This window comes from Thamnophis elegans, chromosome 5, assembly GCF_009769535.1.
Source record: "Thamnophis elegans isolate rThaEle1 chromosome 5, rThaEle1.pri, whole genome shotgun sequence".
In the NCBI taxonomy this organism is placed as follows: Eukaryota; Metazoa; Chordata; class Lepidosauria; order Squamata; family Colubridae; genus Thamnophis; species Thamnophis elegans.
This window is the reverse complement of record NC_045545.1, coordinates 46,484,828-46,509,582: the sequence shown is the minus strand read 5'-3', so window position 1 is coordinate 46,509,582 and position 24,755 is coordinate 46,484,828. Positions and strand designations below refer to the sequence as shown.

The 24,755-nt window shown below is 39.5% G+C and overlaps 1 protein-coding gene across 1 annotated transcript in view; it reads left to right on the top strand.

The window, feature by feature from the left end:
• Positions 1-24,755, top strand: part of CACNA1S (calcium voltage-gated channel subunit alpha1 S) — a 91,192-nt gene that overhangs the window by 50,044 nt on the left and 16,393 nt on the right. Inside the window, exons 25-36 of the mRNA XM_032217895.1 lie at positions 287-488; positions 2,591-2,749; positions 3,547-3,657; positions 3,932-4,015; positions 10,005-10,055; positions 12,551-12,691; positions 12,863-12,928; positions 14,081-14,172; positions 15,118-15,277; positions 17,809-17,936; positions 24,091-24,187; positions 24,585-24,687. Of these exons, the coding sequence (XP_032073786.1) occupies positions 287-488; positions 2,591-2,749; positions 3,547-3,657; positions 3,932-4,015; positions 10,005-10,055; positions 12,551-12,691; positions 12,863-12,928; positions 14,081-14,172; positions 15,118-15,277; positions 17,809-17,936; positions 24,091-24,187; positions 24,585-24,687 (1,394 nt within the window). The remainder of the gene's footprint in view (positions 1-286; positions 489-2,590; positions 2,750-3,546; positions 3,658-3,931; positions 4,016-10,004; positions 10,056-12,550; positions 12,692-12,862; positions 12,929-14,080; positions 14,173-15,117; positions 15,278-17,808; positions 17,937-24,090; positions 24,188-24,584; positions 24,688-24,755) is intronic.

Sequence of the window (24,755 nt, the reverse complement as noted above, 5' to 3'; positions counted from 1 at the left end):
GTGTGTACAAATTGCTGTTTGGGGCATTTACTTAAGCATAGAAATTATATTATTTGTTATTATCATAACCAATAAGATAATTGGAATAAAGGCTATCATATTATGGTTTGATCATTGAACAGTATGTGCTATTTTCCTCCACAGTACTGTTTTGGAAAATTATGTGTTACAGGTGTACATATATTCACCATTAAATTAATTGTTTAGAAACCCTTTAAGATTGAATTTTTTGAAAGCTCAATTATTTACATCGATTAATTTGGAATCTCTATCCTTTCTTTTCCAGATTATTGTATAAAGCAATTGATACACACACTGAAGACATGGGCCCTATATACAACTATCGTATGGGCATTGCTATCTTCTTCATAATCTATCTCATTCTCATTGCCTTTTTTATGATGAACATCTTTGTAGGTTTCATCATTGTAACTTTCCAAGAGCAGGGTGAAACTGAGTACAAAGACTGTGAGCTGAACAAAAACCAGGTATGGCAAGTTTATCTATTGGGCAGAACTGATGTGACAAGTCCTAGATTTTAGGTTGCGCATATCAAAGGTAGGGGGCAGATTTGTGTGACCATCCCAAAAGTGCAAGGCTAATGCTGAGATTGAGGCGAGAAATATAAATATCCATTTCTAATCACAATAATGTTAAAATGGCAGAACATCGTGACAATAATGCACAAGCCTCCTCTTTTGTATGTGTGTGTAACATCACATACAGGTACTTAGGGGACAATGTTTGCCTTGTGGTGTCATGTGACATCAACAGTTGGAAAGATATTAGTTGGGCATAGTTCAAAATTAGGTGCTGGAGTTTGCATTCTGAATATAGTAGTGTTACACCATTCAGTCAGAAATTTTGTATATTGCAAACTTTGAAATTGCACAAAGAAAATTTCTGCTGTATTTGATGTGAATAGGAGGATTAAAGAAGGATCTGAGCACAGCAGCTCTGTGCAGTCTGTAACTTTTCTTATTCAAGCAGGAAGGAAAATTTGGTTGGATATGATGAAATAAACTCTAAAATGTGTGGCCAGCTCATCTTCTTGCCCTGAATATTTGCTTTTGTTCTTCTATTAGACTACTAACGGGGCTGCATAAGATATTTTCATGGTTTCTGGTTCATTCATTTATTTATTCAGTTTACTGAACATATGTGAAAAGAAGGCAATCCTAATTTTAAAATAAGTACTGTCCACGTGAGGTCAATGCACAGGCATACACCACATACATGTTAAGCCTGTGTATTGTTTAGTTTCCTTATTTTGTCAATGTCCTTATAATGCTAACTCTAGCTGAAATGAATCCTAACCCTCCCCACCCCCTCGTACGTGTGACACATTTGAAGATGTGCATGCTACAATGGGGTAGGGGGAACAAAAATACATTCATATTAATTGAATGTATATTTGTTGATTACATTAAAATAAGGCATTTCATTTATAAGTGAACTAAAAGAGATAGAAGAGAGAATTTGTGGCTCAGGATTGAACTGTGGGTTTCTTGGTGCTTTCTGAGCTTGGTTATTTTCTTATAGATGTTTCATTACCAAACTAGATAACATTATTAGTTCATTAGGAACTAATGTCCATTTGCATACTATACACAAGATGTTCATTCCAATGCAATCCAAATTCATACAGTTTTAGAAATGCCCACACATGTTCTCTTTCCAGAAAAGAAGACGAAAAGAAGAATAAACATGGGCATCATATTGCCCATGTTTTGGAAGCTCAAGGAAGTTAGTGTGAGGGTCTCCATATGAGAGAATACCACTGTGATGTGGTGATCAAGAACTTGCACTAGGAACAGAGAGATGCAAGTTCAAATACCCCCTCAGCCATGGAAACTCATTGGGTGACTTTGGGCTAGTCATTCTTTCTCTCAGTCCAACTCACCTCACAGGTCTGATATCATGAGGATAAAATGCAGGTAGTCCTCGACTTGCAAAAGTTCATTTAATGACCGTTCAAAGTTGCAATGGCACTGAAAAAAGGGACGTATGATCATTTTTCACACTTACAACCTTTGTAGTATCTCCATAATCATATGATCAAAATTTAGATGATTGGTAATTGACTCATATTTATGACAGTTGCAGTGTCCCAGGGTCATGTGATCACTTCTAAGGACACTTGATGAGCAAAGTCAATGGGGAAGCCAGATTCACTTAACAACTGGGTTACTAACTTAAAACTGCAGTGATTCACTTTACAACCGATGTAAGAAAGGTCATAAATTGGGGCAAAACTCACTTAACAAATGTCTCACTTAACAACATAAATTTTGGGCTGAATTGTGGCCAGAAGTCGAGGACTACCTGTAAAGGGTGATTCTCATGCTCTTGTGTAAAAGATGGGATATAACTCTTAACAAATACATATGTACACCTAGTAAATAAATAGATAAATAAATAAATAACATTCTGACAGCTATTTGTTGGAAAGCAATCTGTTTAAGCATTGTATTTATGAAGAGAACAAGCCACAATAAACACTTGGCATTGCTGATCAATCTCAGAAAGTTGAAGCAAGTATAGTAAGTAAATACAGCCTGTTCCTTTCTTGCCTTGCTTCTCATTTCAGCGCCAATGTGTCCAGTATGCCCTCAAAGCACGGCCTCTGCGATGCTACATTCCCAAGAACCCTTATCAATACCAGATCTGGTATTTGGTGACCTCCTCCTACTTTGAGTACCTCATGTTTTTCCTGATCACACTGAACACCATCTGCTTGGGCATGCAGGTATGGAAGCCAAGAACTCCTCTTCAGCTGGGGAGTGGTGGTGGCAGTTGTGGGAACTATGAAGTTTTGGAACAAACCTGCCTGCTGAAGGAAAGCTGAAACACAGGATTCATCTACATGCCCACTCGTTTTACCTTGAATATGCCTTTCTGGCCATGCTCTAAAGACATGTCCACATGATGCAACATTTATCTCATCCCAGCCAATAGCTGAGAGCACCTAACTTATTTATCTGCTTTGAAGTTAAAGTGATGTATTTTCCATCTTTCCCTTACACAAACCTTGTTAATTGCAAGGCACTTCAGCTGAAACTGTGGCACTGATGATGGGGTCAAAGACTGTTATTTGCCCAGTGTTCTCTTGGTCACTTTCCATATTCTTCATTCCTAATCCTGCAGTCTGTGAGGTTTAATTTTCTGAAGAGAAAGTCTGTGGACAAAATTTCACTGTTTGCATTTGTTAAATGTGTCCATCAAAAGCATTACTATGTATCACACATCATTATATCACACACACAAACTCTTCATCTATTTGTTGCTTTCTACAAAATGACCAGAGCAGTAGTTTTTCATTGCCATTCTAGCAATAGGAATAGCAGACAATAAATAAGATATAGGGCAAGGAGATGTTAGAAGAAAAGAGGAGAATCCATCTAGTATCATCTAACTATTTTCAGACAGAGTAAGCAAGAAAACAAAGAAAAAGCAAGGCAAATGATTCTGTCTTTAATGAAAAGCTTTATTCTTCAAAAAAAGCCCATGTTTTCTAAATAGTCTGCTTTTCAACTATCTCTACAGCATTATAAGCAATCAGAGATGATGAACCAGCTCTCAGATGTCCTCAACGTGGTTTTCACCCTCCTCTTTACTATTGAGATGATTCTTAAACTGATAGCTTTCAAAGCAAAGGTGAGTGTGAATCAATGCATCACAACTTCTATCAGAAAGCCAGCCTGACCTTGATTTGGATAATACAGGCCATCTTCAGTGAGGATGGTCCTAAAGGAACAACTTATGCGGGCTATATATCTGTTACTTGTTTTAATAAGGTCACAAGTTTCAACAATAAGCCAAAAGGCTCAACACTGATTCTTGAACTGAAAATCTTTCAGAAAAGGTTTCTACCTTTTCCAGTTTAATCTATTTACTGTATTTGGAGTTTACATTCTTCTTTCTTTTCCAGGGATACTTTGGGGACCCCTGGAATGTCTTTGATTTTCTCATAGTTGTCGGCAGCATCATTGATGTCATCCTGAGTCAGATTGATGTAAGTGCTCTGAGGATAATTGTATGGAAAGAAACAAGGAGTCGGAATGACTTGTTAGACTGAAGGGAAGGGGAATAATGACTGTCACTACAAGGCAGCCACAGCTTCCCAGCTTCCCACAGATGTCATGAGTGCTGCATGTTCAAATACTGCTTCTAAATCACAGCAATTGTCAATCATTTTCAGTTTCTTCTGGTGGGAGATAGTAATCGTTGCCATTTGCTAGTTGATGGGTTGCAGATCCCTTAGTTAGAGTTTGAGTAGGTCATGTTCTGCAAACCTCAGATAACTTTCAAGATTCATCTTAAGGCAACTTGTTCTTGATTTTTTTACTGATCAATGACTGATATATCATAGCCAGGGGACACCACTTCTCCTATAGCATCTGTGTGGTCTCTAAACCTTGAGCTTCAATAAATTATACATACATGGTAATTGTGATATGAAATTCCTCTTGAGATGGTTTGCCTCATGGTACTGGCAGATAATTTCTACCCTGTGGCCATGGCAACCATATGTCATCTGCTTATGATATGTGCTTCTACTGCATCTGTCTTTATGGCAAGATATACACGCATAATTTGGGCTTTTTGCATACATGTGCATGGACGCTATGATATATAAACAAGCATATTAAAAAATATTCTATAAGTGGAATTGTATATGCATTTTCCAACACTGAATATGCGTATAAAGGAGAGAAAGCGCATAGCTTTGGATGAAAAATGTCTTCATGTGCCTTTGGCTCCATTGCTATTGTTTACAGCTATGGTTAGCTATCACTTTAGAAACAAGATTAGAAGTATGAAAATCTACAATATTACTCATCAGTAGTATTTGTGTTTTATTCAGAATTACTCAAATCATTACAAACTTACACTGCAATTTGTTTTCTTTCATATACACCAGTCCCTATAAAAAATTATTATATTTCTTTATAGTCCAAATTTGCATTATCACCAGTTCCAAAGTTTTATAAATCACCAACACAAAGATCAACCTGTCTTAGAATTTTTCTTCTCAAATCTAAACATGAAGAGCTAAGGGAAAGATTATACATCAGAAGTCACCACTGAATTTTTCTCTTTTTCCCCTTATCATGGGTACATTTCTTAATCTGGAGACTCCTGAGTTTTTATCTACCAAATGTACAGACTTTAACTCTTTCAATATGCTTCCACTACACATGATATGACTCATTAAAACATTTGGGAAATAGACATAGAAAGTTAACATTAAAAAAGAATCAAAATCAGTGAAATTTAGAGGGGGAATCTGGCAATTGCCTGGTGAGTATTCTCTTGCTTTGGGAATCTGTAGTTTTCTTCACCATCAGGGATGGAAATTCTTCTTGTCCCTATTTCATCCTTCTTATGTTACACGGAAATACTTTTTACTGAACTGTGATGAGTTGTAAATTGTACATTGTAAAAAGATCATCGTTCTCATAAAACATCAACTTGATATACTTCCATGCTGATTGCTTTGCATATTCTTGGTTGATAAAAAAGGAAAAATATATTTAGAACTTCTGTTTAGCTTCCCAAAACATTGTATCTTTGGTTTTCAAACCAAATTAATATGCTTTTCTTTTATTCTTCTTCATATAGTAGTCCCTTTGTCTCATTTAGTTGTATGTTGATGTTGAGTACATTCTGTGTTTCATAATTTTTTTAGATTGTCTAATATCATTCATATTTGATAGTATTATGTTCAGAAACAAATGATGAATACATTAAGGTTCATATCTATGGACCTAGGAATCATATATTCATTGTTCAAATAAGGTTTATTCCCAGTAAAAGAGAAAGAACATGTCAGAATATTGCTCCATCAAATGTGATCATATGTAGCAGGCTTAAAGCACAAATATTAGACTAATATCAGAATTTTCAGATGCTACACCAAGCATAGTTATAAACCACAGCTTAAATACTTTTCAAAATTTGGCTAAAATTTACAGGTGCCATTCAGTCAAATTAGTTTCTTTATTGCAGACAAAGACAAATCTTTATACACAGAGAATATCTATCTAATCAATACATAATAATCAAGGTCTATATAAATTTATATTCCAAGTTTTATATTCTAAGATTTTTATCTTCCACAATTCTATGTTAATGGATCCTGGTAGTTCTGTTGGTGGTCTTGGAAGGCACCTGATCTATGCTGACATAACTTTTATTTTAGTCTGAGAACTGTAGGGGTTTGACCTTGTAAAGTGCCAGCCATATAAGGAGATGCATAATGGCTTCTAGCAGGAAGCCAGCCTGACAAGGAAATATTAAAATATCTGCATGCAGATACTGATCAGTGCTGGAATGAACATACAGTCATGAAAAGAAACTTGTCACAGAGCATCTTGCTAATTTTTATACAAAGACAGTTCTGTCCTTTATCTGTTCAATTGTTGTATTATTTTTATGGATTAGAACTATTATTTTCAGAACTCAGTAAGAAGAGAGACATTCTGAGAATCATATCTTTCTGAAAACCTGACCATGATAAGCCATAATAGGACAGAACATAGAGCCCAATTTCTTTTGGAAGTACCCAACACATGACTATATTTGAAATTTAATTCACTTGTTGTCTCTTGGCAGTTTGGCCATAGATAATAATGTGTCATAGACAGTTATAGGCATCTAATCTTGGAAGAAATATATCTTATATAAATATTCAAAGAAGTTGCTTGATTTCTTTTAGTTTTATCCAATTATCTTAGATTTCTACATTCTGTTAAAAACATGACTAGCTTAATACACTTCATGTCATTGTTTTTTATTCATTATTGTCCAGTCCTTTCCTCCTTCCTCCTTTCTACCTCTACATCTCATTGTAATTCTAATATGATTCTTTCATGATTTCTCTGTGAAACACCAGTCCACCCACCCCTTCATTTCCCATCCCTTACTCTCTCCAAATCATTGTTTCCAACTTCTCTATATATTTTTTTATACTGCACTTGGCTGACTTTGTTATTTTCTTGACAGACAATTCTTGTTTCCAGTGGTGGATTGTACTGCCTAAGCGGTGGCTGTGATGGCGTTGTAAATATCAGCTGCATGACATTGTTGTGGACACCATTTTGTTCCACATTTCCCTTTCCTCCTTTTCTAGATTATTTCTTCTTGCTGTGTGCTGCTGTGTAAAAGTGTGAGTTGCATGCAACTAATGCTCAAAGCAGGTCTGTAGGAAAACAAACTGTGATCCTTTGGAAATAATGCCGATAATGCCGATAAAAGGGAAGTTGTTTGTGGAGCAACAGTTATTGTGGAATCGCTTAAGCACATTGCGGTTTCCTTGGGTGAGGTTCTTTTTCCTACTTTACTTTCTGTGGTGTAAGTATTTACTTATTTATTTATTTATAAAATTTATATAGCCATCTCCTTGTTCACAGCTACTCTAGGGAGCTTACAAATGATGAAAACATAGTATAGAACAAAAATAAAAAACAAAAAACAATACCACCACCATACGCCAACCCTCCACCACCACCCAGGGACAACACACAGTCAAATAAGCCATTTGATGGGCTCCAACCAGGGGTGGGTTCCTGCCAGTTCTAACCTCTTCTATAGAAGAGGTTCCACAAATCTACAGTGCCGTTTAGAACCAGTTCCAGCTCCCTCCCCCCACCCGTCCACACATCATCAAGATGAAGAGCAAGAGGAGGAATTCTGGGAGTTGAAGTCCACAAGTCTTAAAGCTGTCAAGTTTAAACACCCCTGGGGTTTTTTTTCTAAAGGATTAGGGGTGTAAGGGTGTTGTAGCTTGACAGCTTTAAGACTTGCACACTTCAATACCAGAGTTCCTGAGCCAACACTTTGGTTGGTAAGCAAGAGTGTTGTTAAGTGAGTTTCACCACATTTTACAAGTTGGCCACGCCCACCAAGTCACACGGCTGGAAGGCCACTCCCACACAGTCACATAGCCGGCAACCCACTCCCACAAAGCAGGCCACACCTACAGAAGAGGTTCTAAAAAAATTTGAAACCCACCACTGGCTCCAACCCACTCTGGGTTCCCAAGGCCCACTAGCAAAAGTCTTCAGAAAGAGTGTCGAAGTGGGGGGCAGTCTAATTTGGCAAGAGATGCTATTCCAAAGGGATATCCTACTTCTTGGTGACTGACATCTTTCCATATTAATGGATTGCTGCAATGGTGCAATCTCTTTAATTCTCTCCCTGTAAAAGGCTGTGAGAATAATCTTGAGAGACAGGAGTAAGAGCCACAGCCTAGGCAAAGGTCTGCTAAAAAAATCTTGGGTCCAAAGCAGAAATGTGGGTGGAGAAAACACCTCAGTTATTGACTCACCCTAGTTCTCCCTTGTTCTCAGCAAGGGGAGAACTGCAAAATCCAGGGACTGAGGAAAAGCTTTCAGACTTGCAAGATTCTGTCACTGTAACCTTATAATAAAGGTAGTCTTGGTATTCATGGTTTCCTGACCTGGATCACCTTGAAGGGGTGACACTCCTATGAAATATACTGAATCAAATTTATCCCTGCCTACTTTTTTTTCAGCTTCTGTGTGGTTTCTTCAGTTAAGGGTATATACCTTGCTTCAGGGCAAAACAACAAAGATATAAATCTGAGAACTGACTGTTCATCACATCCTTCCCTGATCATAGTTCCTTCTTGTGACACTTTTGGTTTTGAGTCTGTGATGTTCAAACTTTGGAGGATAATGTAAAAAAAAAAAATCATTTAATAGGAAAGTCCTTTCTGGAGGCAATTTAGTCCATAGCAATGCCAGTTCAGCATTAGGCTTGGATAGCCTTTAGAACAATAGATAATACTAGCAACATCTGCATGCAGCCTGCTACATTCTTCCTATCATAATGTGACTTTGATTATCTTATTTAATCAAGCTCACATGATGACAGTCCATAATTCATTCAATCAATCCATAGAAGCTTTCCTTTTTTTGTTCACTTTTCACTATTGTGCAAAAAGTGAAGGTACAGAGGTACATTGGTGTACTTGAAGATGACAACATGCAAAAAAAACCTGGTCAGCATTGGCAGTTCTGTTGCCATGGAGCGGTGATGGTATTGCAGCAATATCCAGTGCTATCACCATCACCTATAATCTTCGGTCCCTAGGTTACAAATAAACAAGGCACAAAGTAATACAAATAAAAGTTTAGTGTTGGTATAGAAAGAAAAGATGAATAGAAAGATAAAAAGATAAAAATAGAAAAATAGAAAGAATAAGAACATATATTTCATTATCTAGCTCATATAAACCTATTTCCTTTGGACATGGACTGCTACCAAAGCAATGATATTAAATAATGTAATATCTGTGCTTATTGGTCAGGATCAATGTAATTTTACTGGGGGGGGGGGGAATCCCAGCACTTAATACTGCTAAAATGGACATTTAAACAGAGCTGCTAAAATTCATAAAAACAGCTACTGTATTTTTAATGTAAAAAAGGTCAGGAAAAAAACCACTTGAACTGTTATGACTTCCCCACCAAAAAGAACTTTCCAACTACTGAATTATCTCTGTAAATAGTTCAGTAGTTGGAAAGTTGTTTTTGGTAGGGAAACCATAACAGTTCAATATATGGATCCTAATGTTTCTTGGGAAAAAATATTACATTTACAACTATGTATGCACTGGTTAAGTTTATGATAATATCAGGTTTTCCAATAATCAAATCATTTGGTGTTTCCTGTCATGTGTATATTTCCTTTCTGACAAATTGAATCTATTCCTCTAGACTTCAATGACTTTCTTTGTTTCATTACAAGCCAGTAGTCCATCAGTATTAATCCATGGTGGAATTGCTGGGCTTAGCACTAAATATAATAATAGTGGCATGAATCTCCATCCTGTATTCCAGCCCCTATGTGTCAGCATGAAATCAACCATCTAGTTTTATCCAGTCCCTTAGTTTAGCATGTTGTTGGTCCTGAACCTTTACCTCTACTTGTGTTGCAACCATTGCTGTGTTCATTACCACGAAATATATTCACAGACCAAGCCACTGGCAGTCCAAGGAGCCTACAACAATGGAGACACATCACAGGTAAATGCTGTTTTATTGGTTATTTTAAATACTTACATACTGTCCGTATGTGTCCAATGTGCTTTACAAAAATGAAATACAGATGAAGAGCAAGTTAAAGAATAATATGGAAGAGTTAATGTGATTTTATGAAAAGCTGCATGAGGTAAATAAAAATAATGAGGAAAAATAAAATGGTGATAGCTTGGCCCTGAATAGATAATAATAATAGTTTCATAATAGTATTAAATAAATTAATATATTAGAATACTGGAGCTCTGATAAGTGGCTTATATTAGAAAAGCAAACAAAGCCATTATGAAAGAATTCCAGTGATTCCTGTGTATCAAGTACACATCCCATTTATCATGAAACTAAGGTTCAAATTGCTCTGCCTCTTGTGACATTGTGATGCAATGGTCTGGAAGCCACTTTCTTTGGACAGAAGGGATGATTTCCAACTGGCTTTTGGTACTGAAATGATCCAACAGCTCTTAATCTGTGATCATATAAGATCCTGCTCTCATATCTTTTCTGGAAAGAGACTTTTTTTAGTGCAGTTGTTCCAAACAAGTGGTATACCATAACTGAGATACAAAATTGTATAGGTAGAACACACATGAATCATTCAGACTTTGAAAACTTTCCTTAAATGATAAATACAATAGTAGGATTTCTGTAAACATTATAATGTCCCTTAGGCAAAAAATGACATTTTATATCCTTGTTGGTGAGATCTAGATTCTCTCAAGTAAAAACTTGTGGGGCTTAAAATACAAAAAACAGAATTACTGCCTTAGTTCTGCTTGTTGTCACTCTGAGGCTAAGGACATTTGGAGAATAGCTTCCAAATATGACTTCAGTCCCTTGATAAATTAGTATATAGGAGATATTCCTTCAGATACTTGGGTCCTATTCTATTTTGTAGTTTGTTGAATGCATGCAAAAATTCAAGCATAACGGAAATGATCAAGCTAGATGAAACAAGGTGAGATATTCTCAATGAAAGTATCAGTAGCCAATGGATCTTTGATAGCTCCAGTGAGTCTGGTTGATTGAGGCTTTCCTATATTGAAATATATATTAAACAAATGTTGGCCCAGTCACAGTGTTTTATGCATTTTACTGAATACATACACCCAGTACATAGTGCTAAGTTATAAGCCTTGGTTTACAAACCACAGTGGCTGGGTTCACACAACACATACACACACACGTCACTGTAAATGATGATGATGATGATGATGAAAGTTTATTTATATGCCGCCTTTTCCCTGGGGGGACTCAGGGCGGCTTACAACTCAAGGGGGGGGGGGAAACAGACATTTAACACATGAGAACAATACATAATTAAAAAACACAACATTCATACCATTCGGGTGGGTTACAGTCTTTAGCCCCAGGCCTGACGGGATAGCCAGATTTTAAGGGCTGTGCGGAAGGTCTGGAGGGTGGTGAGGGTACGAATCTCCATGGGGAGATCGTTCCAAAGGGTCGGAGCTACTACCGAGAAGGCTCTCCTCCACGTGGTTGCCAGTCGACACTGACCGGCAGATGGAACCCGGAGGAGGCCTAATCTATGTGATCTAATTGGTCGCGTGGAGGTGATTGGCAGTAGGCGGTCTCTCAAGTACCCAGATCCACTACCATGAAGGGCTTTATGGGTGACAAGTAGCACCTTGAAGCGTACCCGGAGATCGACAGGTAGCCAGTGCAGCTCGCGGAGGATAGGTGTTATGTGGGTGAACCGAGGTGCACCCACAATCGCTCGCGCGGCCGCATTCTGGACTAGCTGAAGTCGCCGGATACTCTTCAAGGGCAGCCCCATGTAGAGCACATTGCAGTACTCCAGCCTAGAGGTCACAAGGGCACGAGTGACTGTTGTGAGGGCCTCCCGGTTCAGGTAGGGGCGCAACTGGTGCACCAGGCGAACCTGGGCAAATGCCCCCCTGGTCACAGCTGACAAATGGTGGTCAAATCCTTTTTTGAGGGAAGTGTCTGAATTTTTCTAGAGCCTCTAATTTAATTTTGTAGTCTTGAACTTCTGCAAGGATGGGGAGTTGGAAATTCTGCCAAAAACAAATAATCTAAAAGATGAATACACATCTGTGTCCTTCAAAGAGTCAAAAGTCTTTGAAGATGAACTTACTGATATTCCCATGGATTCCCCCTATGATTTTTTTTGTTTGTTAAGTCAAGGGCTGAAAGTCATTCTACATCCTCATCTACAGCATATAAAGCTTTAAAGCAGGATTGGGAAACATTCCTTGTGCCTGGAGTCAAGATGTACATAGGGCCAAAATAGGTGGTAGGTAGGTCTAGAAGAGTAAAACTGAGAAAATTAACATCTCTCCTCTCTTAGAAATATCATGTCAACCTCTTTTCTGCAATTAAACAGTAGATTGTAGCTCTCTTATTTTAGGAAACCCTAGTGAATACAAGAGAGTCCTTCAGTGAATAAAGTTTACTTCCTTCTGTCTGCTTCTTTCACTGCAAGAGATGCGTTCTTTCCACAGGTTCCTGCCATAGATCCTGATGACAGCGGTCGTATCTCCATCACTTTTTTCCGGCTTTTCAGGATCCTAAGGCTGGTAAAATTACTGAGCCGAGCAGAAGGCATTAGAAATTTACTCTGGACATTTCTCAAATCCTTCCAGGTAAGTACGTCTTACTGGATGTGCTAGCTTATATCTAAGCGAAGGAAAAATCCTGGAAAATGGGAATGGACTGGGTGAAGTGGAAATATATATAGCACTTCAATACCTTCCAACCCATAGCTCATCTGCAGTTGTGGATGACCCTCAGATTCTTCTCTACTTTATCCCCAGGCACTACCTCATGTGGCCTTGCTGATTGTAATGTTGTTCTTCATCTATGCTGTGATTGGGATGCAGGTAAGCAATGCAAGAAAATACATCTAAATCAGAGTGTCAAACTCATGTCATCACGGCGGCATCACATGACGTATTGGAACTCCCCACCACCACCTTCGGTAAACCAGCCGTGGGTGTGGCCAGCACATGACTCATCCGGCCCATGGGCCGGGAGTTTGACCGCCCTGATCTAAATGGAAAGAGACATACCTTAATGTAATTACCTTACTTGGATGCCTTTCTTACTCTCAAACTCTATTCCCCCAAAACGTAAGTTGAAAAGTATTGTGAAGACTGCATGCCATTCCTGGTGCTAGAAAAAAATGACTTACAACCAGTCATCATGCTTATGACCATCATAGCATCCCCATGGTCATGGAATCAAAATGTACGGTCTTCCCAGGGAGCTTCCAATAAGCAAATGAATGGAGGAAGCTGGAATTGTCTTATTTATTTATTTGATTTCTATTTAATGATTACATAATTTAATGATTGCAGTGATTAATGTGGGCCATGGCAATAAAAGGTCATACAATTGGGTATGACTCAGTTAATAGTTGCCTCACTTAGCACTAGTGAGGTTACTCTTGCTTAGAATATTCTTCAATAGGACTTAGGATATTTTCAAATGGGGACTCCTAGCATAATTCTTGGATATTTATTTCTACCCTTCCGCACCCCCCCAATGGTATTTTGGTGAAAGGAAAAAGAACAGAACAATATAGGAGAGTTACAAAGGGAAGAGAATCCCTTTGTTTCAGAAACATCTATATGATATGTGATAGAAACATCTTCTGGAAGCACTTGCTGTTTCTTAATGGAGGATTGCAAACAACAAATTTACTTCCCTGAAAAAATTCAAAGAAAAGGGATGCTTCCATGCATGGCTTTTACCATAAATGGAACCTCTCAAGCGGCACAGGTTTATTATATTCTACCTACAGCACTCCCTTGTTTTTACTGCTTTTGCTTTCTCTTTTCCCCTTACTACAAAAAATATTGTTCAAGTTGGAAAAGGTGGACCAGGTGTTTAAATCAGGAAGATGGCAAAAGAAGCGCTCCACCTAAATTAAATAGCTTAAGTAGAATCCAGTATGAGCAAAGCAAATAGGAGTGGTTACACGCTTCAAAGTTTTGCAGATAAGCCTCTGACAACAGCATGTTCATTTATAGATGTTTGGGAAAATTGCACTGGTAGATGGAACTCAAATAAACCGGAACAACCACTTTCAGACTTTCCCACAAGCAGTGTTGATGCTGTTCAGGTCTGTATTATTTAAGCTTATTTGGTTTATAGCTGGGGCGCCACATTATCTTGCATAGCCTTTCCTCCCTTCTTATTGGTGGCATCTCCTCTCTTGACAGAAGATCCTTTAAGATCCAAAAAATACACATATCATCTTCAAAAACATAGTCCTGTGTACATTTTCTATAGCTATCAAGGTTGATGTTAAAGTTAGCACAAACGTGTGGTTTAAATATGATGTTTGAATAAAACAATTCCTGTTTAAGGGATTAATTTTCAACAGTACTATTTCTTACACTTTTCAATGCCACTAACCCAGCTAAATGAATACTTTGGTTTCCCGGTGTTCTGTGATAGTGAACCTGCCAATTGGTGGGAAAAAATAATGATTTAAATAACAACTGTTCCCAATATAGTGGGAGGAATGGGCAGTAAACTCAACAGTAGTTGAAGCAGGAGGCTAGAACTAGGAGACTGGGAGTACTAGTTCTGCCTTAGGTTTGAAAGCCAGCTGTGTGACTTTGTGCCAATCACCATCTCTTAGTCCAACTCCACAGAGTTGTGATTGTGGAGAAAATAGAAGGAGGAAGGCATATTGTGTTTGTTTGCCACTTTGAGTTATCTATAAAAGTAATAAAGGAAGGAGACAGACAGATGTAGATATAGGTATAGGTATAGATAGATGATAGATACAATTATCCCAAATACTCTTGAGTTATTATTTTTTCAATTTCTTCTAAAACATTTGACCAATGAATAAGTAAATGAGAACTGCTATTGGAAAGGGTAGTATGTATGGATGTGATTATAATTCCTGCAGCTCAATCTAGAAAAAACTCTGATTGATACTACCGGTATGTACTTTTTAAAAATGTTAATTACATCTATGAATTATTTTTATAATCCTTCTGGATTAGGTTCAGGTATAATATTTTGCCTTGCCTTAATTTCCCTTTTTCTTTAGGTGTGCCACAGGTGAGGCCTGGCAGGAGGTCCTATTAGGTGCCAGCTATGGCAAGTTATGTGACCCTGAGTCTGATTATGCTCCTGGAGAAGAATACACCTGTGGCTCAGGCTTTGCTTATTTCTACTTTGTAAGCTTTTACATGATCTGTGCATTCCTGGTATGTTTTTTTTTCCTCCCTTCTTTCTTATATCAGGCTCTTATATTGTGTGCATCCAACATATATTTGCAATATATAGATAAATGGGATGTCATCAGAACAGGAACTAAATGTAACAGGTGGAGTTCGTTCAGTTATTGAGTTATTCACAATTGAGGAAGAAAAATATTTGGATATGAAAAATAGATTGAAAGGAAGACAGTACATCTATAATCTTTATAATAATATTGTACAGAAAGATTAATAATTTAAGTGTGATATGCAATGAAATGGTACAGCATTTAATGCCCCTGATCAATCCAACCAATGTTCAGTTCAGTATTCATCCCATTCTCCCTTTTGCTCTCCAGGTTTCCATGCCACATCCTCTCCCAAACAGACATTCCACAACCCGCTTGTTTCTGAGCATTCTCATTCTTATTGAGCTGTTTAAGTTTGTTTCTTTTTCTACAGTTTTCCCACTACTTTTGCAAAGCTCAGGGTTTCTTCCAGAACACAAATACCTCCCTTTAACCATGTTAGTTACTTAGCCACCAGAACTTAATTCTTAAGTTCACATTTAGTGTATAAGTTTCTACCCCCTTCCCTGCGCCATGATGCATTTGAGGAGATCAGGCTGACTAGATTCCAGTACACTAATGAGATTTGACCTTTTGGCCTACAATTCACATTTCTGGGGATTACACTGTAACATATTAATGAAATGTACATTAGGGTCCTCAGTGCTCTCTGAACTTTCTTCCTTTCTTGCAGACGTTTCATTATCCAAACTAGATAACATCATCAGTGCTGGGTGCAGTTTGTTTTTTCTTTTCCCAGCATGTCTATGGGATGTATTCTAGAGTAGCATCGACATGTTACCTATTTTGGCTAATGAAACGTCTGCAAGAAAACAAGCAAGTTCAGAGAGCACCAAGGACCCCTCATGTCAATCCTGAGCTACAAATATTCTCCTTTATTAGAAATGTACATTACTTTAACTTCAAGGGTCTTTTTGTGTCTGTCATGTGAGGGTAGGTGAATTGGCTATACTTTCCAATGCTAGAATGCAACGATTGTAAGGTTTGTGCCAAATCAAGTATTAAGGGTGAAACCAAGACCAGAAACCGACTACGTGGCACTCCTCCCCTCCCCCTCCAAACAAGGGAAGTTTTATGGAAGTGATGTATGTGATATAGGCATTGTTCATCATTTCAGGACAGATTTTTTTCTTTGTTTCATTCTGTTTCAACATCTGCAAAAACTATTTGACCAGAGGTAGAATAATATATTTGTAGATCATGGCAGCTATTGCTACCATAGTGTCTTTCTCAACTATTTCTGAGACATGAAAAACAGGCTATTTTTTCCCCAGACTACCCCAGCCACTGCACATAGCTCATTTCATTAAAAATGATGGCAAGCTGTTAAGATGCTTCCATAAATTAATGTTAGGAACTGTTGACCACCAGTCTCTAGAGCTCTTCATGGTCTATGATCCTCAACTTCACTGAAATGTAAACTTGATTAAACTGACCATAGAACCAAGGAATATTAGGTCACAAATATCAAGATTAATTGACTTCCTTTGGTTGTGAAGGACGATTGGAGGCCAACTCTGGAGTAAAAAAAGGAGGGAAGTTTGCTTACCTTCATTCCTTTTATAAAGCTTAAGGAGATTAGCAAAGTCTTGCTTCTGTCTATTTTATTAGTTCAAATAATGTTCACAATAGCAATAGCAATTAGACTTATATACCACTCCATAGTGCTTTACAGCCTTCTCTAAGCGGTTTACAGAGTCAACATATTGCCCCCCAGTAATCTGGATCTTCATTTTACTGACCTCAGAAGGATGGAAGGCGGAGTCAATCTTGAGCCCGTCAGGATCAAACTCACTTTTAGAAAAGGCCAAGTGGATGAAGCCAAGTGGATGAAGTGATGCAGTTTGGTCTGTTGATTCTGGTTGCAGAATCAGACTTGTGCAACGGGGGCACCACTTCCCTGATACTATACATTTGTGGTTTAGAAAGATGCTTTTCTCCCTTTGCAACAATTAGAGGAAAGCTACTATTAGAAAGAGAAAGAAACTTGCGATCTATGTTCTTAAAGCTCATTTCAACTGATAAATCCAAAAACAGGATACATGTCTGTCTTGGGAAAAGTGGGCTTTTTAAATTCTCTCTTGATGTCACTTACATTCTTTGATAGAGTAATTAGAGGCATTTAAGAAATGAAAAGTTGAGGATTGTTGTATTAAATTTTGATTTGTGTTCATAAGAACACCCTTTTATAATGATCTTTTTTTTTGCTTATGTCCTAATTACTACCTTAGTTGGTGTCTATCTTGTGAAACCATCCAGATACATGAAAGCCAGAATTTATGGAAATATTATTTTATTGCCTGAGAAAATCAGACAGTTAGTTTTTATAGCACAGTCAAGAGTTTAATACTATGAATCCCTCTGATGTCAAATAAAATCTCTGGATGGTGCTTAGGCTCCATTGTCTTCTATCAACTTTCACCTAAAATGTGCCAATGCATTTCTCCTTAGATTATCAATCTCTTTGTTGCTGTCATCATGGATAATTTTGACTACCTCACACGGGATTGGTCCATCTTAGGTCCCCACCACCTGGATGAATTCAAAAAAATCTGGGCAGAATATGATCCTGAAGCCACGTGAGAAACTCTCTATTGGTAGATTGCCGTGAATAGCTCCACTGAAAATTATAAAGCAAGCTCAGTGATTTGGGTTTTTAAAAAATGTTATCTAAAACAAGCATGTTCACTTATGCATCTAGAAAAGGAGAAAGGTGATACTTTTGCTTTGCTTTCAGTCTTTTTCAACCTAAATGGAGAACACTAATCACAAGACACTTTCTTGAAATACATGTTCATTTATTTGCAAGTGTATTTATAACAGGAATATTAGAGGGATATAATAAAATACGATAACATAATCTAATTATGATGTAGCCTTATACTCTAATATAGATATTAGTGGGCTGAATTTCCTATTTTTGTTTTGAGCATTGACTGCAGCCTATATTTCTAAAGCAGGAGTGTCAAACTCATTGATTAGGTTATTGTTTTCTGCTTGATTGTTTCTCTGCAGTTAATCCCTGCTTCTCTGGGTATAGGCTACCAGGAAGAATGTGCTCTGGCTTTTTTGTTTCTTTCTTGATGTTTTTAATAAAAAAAAAGCTTAGAGCACATCAAGGATTCCACAGTTCAATCATGAGCTACATATATACTATTCTGTTGGTTTCCTGTTAAAAATGAATGGAGCATCTGTTAGATATCCCCCACACCACTGACAGTGGTTTCCACCAAGGTCCTCTGTTCCGGCGGGAACAGAGGTTTAATCCCATTGGTCAAAGAGTCTGACAGATCCCTTTAAAAGGGGCTGCTGTCCAACCCTTCCTCACTGGATGTGTACCTGACTTGCAATAAAGAGCTGTTGTTACTGAAGCCTTTGTGTGCCTATCCTTTACCCGATCTAACACTGGCGACGAAGGTGGGACTGGAAGGCAACTAGGCAAACAAAAAGAGCAAAAGAGATCCTGCAAGTACATCCAGCCCGGAGTTTCCTGTGCGGCATCGAGCAAGCCATCACTGAGCAGTGAAATTGAATCAGGATGGCTATGAAAGCCCCACCAACTCTGTATGATCCAGTCACTGAGCACTGGGAATCGTACATGCTATGATTCGATTGTTTCCTTGAGGCAAACGACCTCACGTGTGTTCCCGAAGGCCGTAAGAAGAACATGTTCCTCAGTTACTGTGGCCGGGAAGTGTTCAAAATGGCGAAAAACCTCTCGGAACTGACACCGCTCCAAGCAGTGTCCTGATCTGCACTACAACAGACACTGAAGACTCACTACACGCCCAAGCCGTCCAAATATGTTTGCCGGCACAAATGTAACATCCGAAACCAGATGGAAGGCGAATCAATCAATGAGTATGTGGTGGCACTCCAGAAAGCCACAGTGTACTGCGAGTTACGAGACCTGGATGAGCTGATTCTGGACCACATACAAGACATTACCCCCCAGAGGAGGCTACTTGTTAAATCTAACCTCACTCTGCAGATCGCACTGGACGAGGCTAGGGCATCTGAATCAGCTGCTGAATTGACTGAGACTCAATCGAGGAGGACGATAGCTACCGCATGCGCAGTAGCTGCACCAAGCCAGTGCGAAAATACAATTTCGCAAGTTCCGCCCTGTGCCAGCTGTGGAGGAGACCATGCCCAACCATCCTGCCGATTCCGCAAAGCAACTTTCCAGCTGTATGAACGGAAGGGGCACATCACCAAGGTGTGCTGCAGTGATTTCCCTACCGCCACCAGGCAGCCCAAAAATACCCAAAGCCTTCAACAGAGGCCAAAACCAGGGGCCTGGTACTTACCCACGGCAGTCTGAAGGTGACAATAGAGTTGCCTATCATACATCAGTAACACAAGTCCGCTTTAGGCACCCCAGAAAGCTGAAAGTCACTGTCCTCATCGAGGACTCTCCATGCGAGATGGAGATCAACGCCAGGTCGACACTGACCATAATGCCATGGTCAGTCCTCAAGCAAGATTCCGAAGCTACAGAAGTGGCACCTCCGAAACCCTGACATCCGCCTCCGTGATTACCAGGGAAACCGGGTCCCCATCGTGGGCCAGGGCACCTTCTGGGTGAACTACAAATACTTCTGTGAAAACCTCCCTGTGACGGTGGTCAGCGGCAACCTTCAGAGCCTCCTGGGGCTTGATTGGTTCCAAGCTTTGGGGATGGAGGTGACCGGAATCAACTCCGTGATGGACGATGGCGCTGAAGTCATCTTTAAGGAGTTAATGGAAGTCTTTGGCACCGATCTGGGTAAGTACAAGGGAACCCCAAATTTCTTTTACCTGGGACCCCACTATAGCCCCAATCAGGCTAAAACCCAGGAGAGTAGCTTTTGCTCTCAGTCCTAAATTTGACAAAGAAATTGACAGGTTCCTGAGCCAGGGCATCCTAGAGCCAATCGATCACGCACGCTGGGAGACTCCTATTGTAACACCCGTCAAATCTGACAGGCTGTCCACATCTGTGCAGACTATAAGTGCACAATAAATAAGGTGTTACAACAAAGCGCCTACCCTGTACTCATTGTACAGCATCTATTACATTCGCTTAGCCCAGGAAAAGTCTTTGCAAAATTGTACATGGTGCAGGCATACCAACAATTGTCAGTAGATGGTGCTACCGTGGAGGCCCAAACCATTGTGATGCACAAGGGTGCATTCAAATGCCACCACCTGCAATTTGGAATTAGTATCACCCTGGGACTGTTCCAAAGCATCATGGAACGGCTTTTGCAAGGGATTCCAGGAGTCGTCCCCTATTTCTACGACATCTTGGTATCGGCTGCAAATGAGGTGCAACTTTTAAAACGCGTTCAAACAGTTTTGGCCAGAATTAGAGACAAGGGTCTCTGCCTTAAAAAAGAAGAATGTCAGATTAATGTACCAAAGGTTGAATTCCTCGGGTACCTGATCGATGGGTCTGGAATCCATCTGGCCTCACAAAAAATTAAAGCTATTCAGGATGCCCCCACACCTCGCAATCAGACCAAACTGCAGGCGTTCCTTGGACTCCTTAATTTCTACAGGGTCTTTCTCAAATAGAAAGCCACCGTTGCTGAACCATTACATCACCTCCTCGCCAAGAACACGAAGTGGTCCTGGGGCAAAGCCGAGACTGCCACATTTGCCGCAGTAAAATGACTCCTGTCAGTCGATTCCTTCCTAGTCCAATAGAGCCAGACCCTACCGTTGGTGTTAACCTGTGACGCTTCCCCTTTTGGTGTCGGCGCTGTCCTCAGCCACTGCATGCCTAACGGAACTGAAGCCCCTATTGCATTTTACTCCAGAACCTTGCCCACCACAGAGCGGAACTACAGCCAATTGGACCACGAGGCTTTGGCTGCAGTGGCCGGAGTAAAAAGGTTCCACGAATATCTTTATGACCGGGATTTTGAACTGATTACGGACCACAAACCATTGTTGGGGTTACTGGCTAGGGATCGCCCCACCCCGGTATCATTATTCCCCCACATGACCAGGTGGACTATTTTCCTGGCTGCCTACTCCTACCATCTCATTCAGCACTTTAGGGCATGCGGATGCCTTGAGCCACTGCCCATTGCCTGAAGTTCTCGCTGACCCCACCCCCAAGATGCCGGTCCTTCTCATTGACTGCCTGGAAACCGGACCCGTCTCATCCAGTGACGTTGCACGCCACTCTGCAAAAGACTCCACAATAAAACAAATTTTGAACTGGGTATGGAGGGGGTGGCCCAAGGGGCCTGTGGAGCTGATTTCAAAATGTATTTTGCCAAACGTGATGAGTTGTCGATTGTTAACGGGTGTTTGCTGTGGGGGGACCGGGTAGTTATTCCCACCAAACTGTGCATTGCAGTATTAGAAGCTTTACACATAGGGCATCATGCCATTCGAGACTTTCCTAGCATCTCAGGGAATCAGGCATGCCCTGGTCGCGCCATTCCATCAGGCCTCCAATGGCCAGGTGGAGAGAATGGTGAGCTCTGCAAAAGAGGCCCTCGCTAGGATGGGCCCAGGTGATTGGCAAACACGGATTGACCATTATTTACTGATCCAACACATCACACCCAGTGCCCCCATTGGGAGAAGCCCCTCCGAACTTCTCATGGGGCACCGTCTAAGGTCACACTTAGACCAGTTACATCCAAATTATTCTACCTTATCACCCCCAGACTCCATAAGCAAGATTCGATCTTTTACCATAGGAGATTCAGTCTACACCCACAACTACACCGGGGGAACACTGTGGATTCCTGCCACAGTAATAGGCATTACCGGCCCTCGATCATATCTGGTAGAGCTCGAGGACAGTAGAAATTGGAGAAGGCATATTGACCAACTCCATAGCTGCATTTCCAACTCCACGCTTAAACAACCAATGGTAACTCCTGCACGAGCTAGCCAAAGCCCTATGCAAACAGAACAAAATAACAATCCTTCTACGTCCAACTCAAGCCCGAGAGTATCGGAAGACTTATCTGATTTTGATGCAAGCCCGCAGCGAGCTTAAGGAAGTTAACTCCAGAAGCTCCAGCCGCGGCCTGTGAAAAATTCCAGGAGTTTCCACCAGCCAGACTTGCGGAGTGAACAAGTCCGTCCGACTTGTCCAAGGGAACCACTCCTACTGAACTGCGCAGGTCAGGCAGAGTTACACAAAAGCCCACCTACCTGCGTGACTACGTCACCAGTTGGGTTGTTCTATCCTAGAGGGGAGGGGTGTTAGATTTCCCCCCCCCCCCACACTGACAGTGATTTCCACCAAGTTCCTCTGTTTTGGTGGGAATAGAGGTTTAATCCCATTGGTCAAAGGGTCTGACAGATCCCTTTAAAAGAGGCTGCTGTCCGACCCTTCCTCATTGGATGTGTACCTGACTTGCAATAAAGAGCTCTTGTTACTGAAGCCTTTGTGTGCCTATCCTTTACCGGATCTAACAGCATCCATCAACAACTTTGCTAATCAATGTTTTAAAGATATTGAACAATAAATTTAAAATGACTAGCTGTTCTGGAGACAGAGAAAGTCCTGATTATTACTTTGCTGCATTAGATGTAAAAATGGATTTTCCAAGAATAGGTATCATCAAGGACCATTCATGGAATTATAGGTGTTCAATATCCTTTGATAAATATTTTTTCTTAAGAGTTATCTTTCACAAGTTATATTTTATATAAAAAGCATGTGTTTATCATACGGCAACATGCTTAAAGTGCTGAAAAGATTTTACTGCTTGAGGCACACAAGAGATTGTTCTCCCCCAAATCTGTATCTTAAATAGGTTAACTATTTCAACATGAGATAGTGTCTTCTATAATATCTAACACAAGCTAGTGTAAAAGCCTGACTGTATAAATCTGTCCACCATAGAGGAGCAAACAAGAGGCTGTCACTATTACTCCCAACATTCATGCCTTAATGGGATTGTCTGATTTTTCCTTCTGTTAGGCAATCTTGCAAAGAAACTGAGTTTAGTCATGATCTTCCACTGAAAGTTAAGATTTCAAACTCATGTTTTGTCAGTGATATGAAGATACTGTCTGGGGCAACATATTTTCTAAATATTTTCTAAATATTTTCTAAATATTATTTTCTAAATATTATTTTCTAAATATTATTTGCTAAATATTATTTGCTAAATATTATTTGCTAAATATTATTTGCTAAATATTATTTGCTAAATATTTGCTAAATGTTAAAGCATACTTTATTATGCTAAAGTATGCCTTGTTTAGCCATGATTTACTGACCAAATCACTATTGGCTTGATTTGTACCTTATGCAAGCCATAAACTCTGGTCTGCAAACTGTAACAACAGGGTCTGCATCAAATGCTGATCCAAACAAACCATGTTGTGGCTTTGTGGGTTGTTTGAAGCAAATAATGACCTTTCTCAACCTGCTTATATTGTTTTATTTGCATATCGCAATGAGACTTGTAAAGAGTGTCAATCTACAAGGCTTGAAAGGAATTGAGTTTGTATAGCTAATTTCCCAGTTTTGATTTGCTCCACAGGGAAAATTAGCAGCTTCTTCCAGGAATGTTTTATCACACATGCTGCGGGTCATGGACGATGCTAGCTGATCAAACACATAAAACCAAAATGTGTGCTGATTCACTTTGATTTTTTAAAAAATGCCAAAGGGACATTAAATTGTGGCCTCTGCCTTCTGAATTAGGGATCAAAGTTCTATTTTTGCATCAGATGTATAAAATATGACTATGTTTGGTTTTGCCTCAGGGGCCGAATTAAGCATCTAGATGTGGTGACTCTGTTGAGACGAATCCAGCCTCCCCTGGGATTTGGGAAATTTTGTCCGCACCGTGTGGCTTGCAAGGTAATTGGCTAACAGACAATGTTTTCTTATAGATGCTATGTAGACCCCATTTCATTTCTGTTGTTACCCCAAATGGCACTGTAGTCGCCATAGGAAAGACTGGTGCTCCATTCTGTTTCTTAGTGTCCAATAAGTAATGAATATTAAAATGAATATGAGCATCAGTCCCAAAGCTTGGAAGACAGAAGCTTTGATCCCGATGACTGACCCAGATTATTAAAATTTTGTTAGTATATGTAAAAGCTGCAATCACATATCATACAAAACTAGGTTTTTTTTTAACCATGGTTTATTGAGTGAATTAAAAATATATCAGATTGTGAAATAATACTACAGTATGTGTAAATCCAACCATAATGTTTTGTCTTTCTGGCATATATTTTTGTGTGTTTTGCAGCGCCTAGTGGGCATGAATATGCCGCTGAACAGTGATGGCACAGTTACTTTCAATGCCACACTCTTTGCTCTGGTGAGAACTGCTCTCAAGATCAAGACAGAAGGTAAAAGTGGAAACTGCCAATGTTATGTCATGAATAATTTCACTGCATTTTCTCGTTATTATTTCATG